The sequence below is a fragment of the Alligator sinensis genome, unplaced genomic scaffold (assembly GCF_000455745.1).
Source record: "Alligator sinensis unplaced genomic scaffold, ASM45574v1 scaffold781_1, whole genome shotgun sequence".
In the NCBI taxonomy this organism is placed as follows: domain Eukaryota; kingdom Metazoa; phylum Chordata; order Crocodylia; family Alligatoridae; genus Alligator; species Alligator sinensis.
In genome coordinates, this window is record NW_005841845.1 from 4,839,689 (window position 1) to 4,844,851 (window position 5,163).

Below are 5,163 nucleotides of genomic sequence, written 5' to 3' on the forward strand. Positions count from 1 at the left end.
GGGAGGCGCTGCGGCACCTGCGGGACACGCTGCGCCGGGCCGGCAAGCGCAGCTACACGCTGGCTGGGGGCAAGCCCAGCCCCACCAAGCTGGCCAACTTCCCCGAGCTGGACGTCTTCGTGCTGGTGGCCTGCGCCCAGAACTCCCTGCTCGACAGCCACGGCTTCTACCGGCCCGTGGTGACGCCCTTCGAGCTGGAGCTGGCCTGCAACCCCGCCCGCACCTGGACCGGCAGCTACCTCACTGACTTCAGGGAGCTGCTGCCAGGTAGCGCCTGGCCCCGGGGCAGCTCCTGGGGAAGCGGGGAACTGCCCACGCTGCTGCCCCACAGGCCCGGAGCTGGGACACCCCCCTGCCCCGTGGTCCCGCAGCACCTGCCTGTGGGGAGAGGCCTGAGTTGGAGCAGCCGGAGCTCCTCTGCCGCACATGGCGCTGCAGGGTGGGGCTGAGCGCGAGCTGGACGGGGGCAGGGGCGGTTTCACTCACCACGGGGTCCGGCAGGTGGCAACGCGCACCTGGAGTTCCCGGAGGCGCTGGGGGCAGAGGACGAGGGCGCTGACGTCTCGCTGATCACAGGGGAGCTGCGGGCAGCGCGTCTCGGCGCTGATCCCGTGCCCCCGGCCAGCACCGCCCTGGCCTGCCGGAGCCAGACCCTGGATTTGGCTGAAATCAGCCCAGCTGGTGGGTGCTTCATCTACATGCCCCCTCCCCGCGGCTCCCAGGCCCTGCACTGCCTGCCCGCAAGCCGTGCTCCTGCCCCGTGGCCGACGGCACCCACAGTTGGGGGTTGGGGCACCTGGGAGCCATGTCCCACCGCCCAGCCCAGTGACGCTTGCCGTCTCTCCCCAGCCTCTTTCCTGGAGTCGCGGAGCTGGCGGGGCCTGGAGCAGCATCTGGGCCAGACGCCGGTGCAGAAGGCAGTGGAGGGGCGCCGGGGCATCGCCATCGCCTACGAGGATGAGGCCTGTGGGTGACGCCAGCGAGGAGGAGATGCTGTGATGTCCCGGCCTGGCCTCCGTGCGCTGCGGCTCTTGTTGGGGGAGCAGAGACCCCCGGGCTGGGCCCGGGCCTGGCTCCCTGCCACCCAGACAGGCGGATGGGGGAGACGTAGCCCTGCCTGGGCCCTGCTTGTGTTGCATTAAAGACTGGACGGAGCGAGCTTGGCGTGGCGGCTGCCGTGGGTCAGGGCTGCGTCGTCCCTGCCCCACGACCCTGGTGGCGGCGCTGGCAGCAGGAGCCAGGAGGCTGGTCCGACCACAGAGCCCAGCCCCGTGTCCTCGCCCCAGGTCCTGTGGCTGCTCCTGCTCATTCCTCACCTCCCAGCTAAATTGGGGCATTTCAAACACTTGCTGGTTGCCACAGTAACGGGCTATTCTGGCTGTTGCTGTGCTGGTGCCGCATCATGGGGTGGGGGGTTGCATCCACTGTCCTCGGCCTTCCAGACTAGTGCTGAGGCCTTGCTCCTTCACCCCCTGGCTGCAACAGGCCTGGGCCTCCTGTGCAGCCCCAGCCCCCTGCACATGGGCCAGTGGCCTGGTGTAGCCAGAGGAAGGGGCAAGGGGGGAGGTCCCTGCCCCAGGGCTGTCAGGCAGGATGAGGCCAACAGCTGGGGCTCAGTGTATTTCACCCGTGTGCCCCCGGGCAGTAGGTGTGCGAAACGGCACCGTTCTGTTTCGACTTGCGTTTCGACAGAGCAGCGTTGCGTTTCGATTTGAAACCGCTGTTCTGTTTCGTTTCGTCGAAACCCTTCTGCTGTTTTGATGTTTTGCCCATAAGCTATAATGGGGAAGCATGAAACAACCTGTAACTTTGTCGTTTCTGGCTTGATTTGGATGAAACTTCTGAGGGCAAGATGCATGCCAAGTTTCAGCAAGTTGAGGTGCAGTTTCCCCAAAACTCCTGCACCTAAAGTCCTGAGAGCAAAACTCACGTTGCGTATGTGGCAAGGCGCAGCGAGGTCGCACCTGCAGGGCTGGCAGCTCTTACTGAGGCTACGACGCCTGCCCAGTTTCAAGGAGATCGGTGCAGGGGTTTGGGGGGAGCTGCCCCTCAAGCTGCGGCCAAGCACAACTCGTGCCACGGGAGACACGGCGCTAAGGCGCAGCAGGGTGACGGCTGCAGGGATGGTGGCCCCTGCTGCGGCCACAACGCCTGCCAGCTGTCGATCGGTGCAGGCCTTCTGCGGCTCTGCACCCCTAGGTGCTGACGGACAAAACTCGTGCCCTGGGTGGGTGACACCGCGTGTGTTAAGGTGCGCCCTCACTCAACTGACGCCAACCAAGGCAGAAAGCAGGGCAGTTCAAACAATGCTGCCTTTATGCAGTTTTTCCGTCCGTCCCCAGAGCCTGGGGACAGGAAGGGACCTCAGGGCAGGACGACGGGCACTGGCCAGCTGCGCAGTCAGTAACGAGAGCGCTCCTTCCTTCCCTCCCCGCTCACTGTAGTTTGTTTCCCTGCAGGCGAGCCCAGCTGGAGCTTCGAATTTCGAAACGTTTCGAAAATTTCGAAACGTTTCGTTTTGAGGCTGTTTTGATGTCGCTGTTTCAAGCTCGAAACAAGTTGAAACCATCAAAAATGAAACAGCGCCAGGTGCCTGGTGGGTGCCAGGGCACGATGTTGGGGGGCTCTCCCTCGTGTCACTGCTGCCCCATAGCACTGGTTCCAGATCTTGTTGGGCTGGTGGGCAATGGGGGGGGGGGGTCACATCCAGCCTAGCCCCGTGCCTTTCCCCCCTCCCCCCATCAAGACACACAGATCAGCACCTTTCCCCACTGCCATCCTGCCTTGCAGCCCGACCTGGGGCCTCGAGCCGTGGGTGTCCGAGCCTCCTGCTGCTGCTCCAGCTGGGAAAAGGCCCTGAGCCCTGTTCCCTGCGGCTGCGCCCGCACTGCTGCCCCCACCCCAGCACCCAGCCCCGCGGCCTGGGGGCAGGAAGGAGGTTGTTAAATACTCCAGAGCCCAGGCTGTGTCCCTGCTGCAGAGGAAGGCAAAACCCTCCGGTCTGAGCAGGGGGAAATCCCTTCCTGCCCCAGTGCAGCGTTGGGCTGAGCCTGAGCGCAGGGGCAAGACCCTCCAGCCAGGACCCTGCAGGTTGGTGCCAGCAGGAGCATTGGCCCAGCCCAGCCTGGGCTGCAGCACCCAGCGCCCCTGGGGGAGGGAGAGAGACCCCTGGGTACCTGTAGCATAAAGGGGGGGGGGAGATCCTTGCTGGCCCCTCATGTCCTCAAGCGTGTTCATGTGCAGCAGCTCATCCAGCGCGGCTGCTGGGCACAGGCTACGTGGGTGCAGCCGGGTGCTGTGGCATTGCTCCTCATCCTGGAGGGCACTGGCCCGTGTGGGGATGGGGAAGCCTTGGGCTCTGCTCCCTCCCTGGTGCCTGCCCCACACACAGAGCCAGGGCCCTCCCAGCTCCATCCTGCTGCCGCCGCCTGAGGAAGGGCTCCAGGACACGGGTTGGTGCCTCCCTGGGTCCATGGATGCTGCCTGGCCTGGTCTGTGCAAGGCAGAGTCCCACCGCGGTGGGCCCAGGCCCCTGCAGCACCGGGCTGTGGCACGGTCTCTTCCCACAGACCCGAGAGACCCAGCCGCTGCCCCAGTGCCAGCACGGCCTGGAGTCCCGGCCCCAGCAGCTGCTGGGGGAGAGGAGCGTGGCCTGGTGCCACCCTGTGCCCCCCACATGCGGCACGGGAGAGGCCTTGCTCCTGGTACAGCCGGCGGGTGAGCCTGCGTGGGCCCTGCCCAGTTTCCCAGCAGAGCAGATGCTGCTGGGCCCCCTCCTTCACCTGCAGCCCCTGTCTCGTCTCAGCCCCAGCATCTCCACTGCTGGCCCTGGGCAGAGCCGGGCCCAAGAAGGGGAAACCGTGGCTCCAGGGGTGTAGGGGGATAATTCAACATCCCCCGCAGCAGGGCAGGGTCTCCAGGCAGCAGAAGAACGACAGCCACGAGGTAGAAATCTCCTTAATATAATTAGGTGCAGGCCCCCCCAACCACACACACGTACAGGTTGGCTGGGCCGGGCCAGGCCGCTCACCGCCGCGGATGGCCTCTGGCGGGGCTAGGCGGCTGCCTGGCCGCAGCAAGGGCCGTCACTGCGCTCCGGCCACCCCGCAGGTCCTGCAGCCTGCTGCGGGGCACTGCCGGCGCCCGCGTCCCCGGGAGGGAGCATGCTGGGGGCGGGGGGGCCAACGCCGCGGTGCAGCGGGCCAGGCGAGGCGTCCCGAGCGGGTTAGTTCTAGCGGGAGGGTTACGCTACGAGCCGGGAGGCAGCGGGGCAGGTGGGGGGTCGGGGTCCGGGCCGAGCTGGCCAGGGCTCAGTAGTCCGCCGTGTACTCGGTGCCGTGCAGCCCCCGGCACAGCAGTGTGAACTCCTTCACCATCTCCTTCACCCGCCGCTTGTTCACGCGCTCTCTGTGGACAGAGACACAGGGACAGGCCTGAGCGGGCAGGAGGGGCACCGTGGCCACCCCCTTTTCCGGCCACTGCATTGCTGGCAGGCCCCCGTGGGGGTGGCAGCACACCCAGACCCCCCGGCGCAGCTTTGTCTGACCTGCACCCATAGCACAATGATAAGGCCCAGTGCCCATGGCCCCCAGCCCTGCCCCAGGGGAAGCATTAGTGCCCCCAATGCACCCAAGAGACCCCAGGCCATGTCCCCGCTGCAGCGGAAGGCAAAGCCCCAGTCCGCACCAGTCTGAGCAGGGGGGAAATCCCTTCCTGCCCCAGTGCAACGTCGGGCTGAGCCTGAGCGCAGGGGCCAGACCGGCCAGCAGGAGCACTGGCACAGCCCCGTCCCCAGCCTGGCACAGCGAGGGACCGGCCCCAGCAGCTGCCCTGCCCTTCTGGTGGCAGCAGCGTGGGCCACGAGCTCCCCGGGGCCGCGCCGGATCGGCAGGGGGGCACGCACCTGAGGATCTGCTGGCTGAAGGTGTCCTTCTGCTCGGGGCTGACGCGGGCGGAGGGGAAGCCGTCGGGCTGCAGCGCCTCCTTGATCCAGAGACTCAGGTGGCTGAAGCAGTGCTTGTTCAGGGAGAAGAGGATCTCGGCGAAGTGGTCCATGAGGCTGCGCGAGGCTTGGCCGCCGATGCCCTGTGGCACACGGGACAGGCCCGCTCAGCGCCGGCCCTGGCCTGGCCTCGGAGCAGCCCTCAGCGGACACACGCCCCC

The 5,163-nt window shown here is 66.7% G+C and overlaps 2 protein-coding genes across 2 annotated transcripts in view; one reads left to right on the forward strand and one right to left on the reverse strand.

The window, feature by feature from the left end:
• Positions 1 to 1,159, forward strand: part of DPH2 (DPH2 homolog) — a 3,715-nt gene extending 2,556 nt beyond the window's left edge. Inside the window, exons 2-4 of the mRNA XM_006015842.3 lie at positions 6 to 267; positions 502 to 681; positions 850 to 1,159. Of these exons, the coding sequence (XP_006015904.1) occupies positions 6 to 267; positions 502 to 681; positions 850 to 974 (567 nt within the window). The 3' untranslated portion in view covers positions 975 to 1,159. The remainder of the gene's footprint in view (positions 1 to 5; positions 268 to 501; positions 682 to 849) is intronic.
• Positions 1,160 to 4,310: 3,151 nt separating this feature from the next.
• The window catches only part of IPO13 (importin 13), a 23,788-nt gene continuing 22,935 nt past the window's right edge, over positions 4,311 to 5,163 (reverse strand). Inside the window, exons 19-20 of the mRNA XM_025207182.1 lie at positions 4,904 to 5,069; positions 4,311 to 4,407 (exon numbers count right to left, since the gene is read on the reverse strand). Coding sequence (XP_025062967.1) covers positions 4,311 to 4,407; positions 4,904 to 5,069 — 263 coding nt within the window. The remainder of the gene's footprint in view (positions 4,408 to 4,903; positions 5,070 to 5,163) is intronic.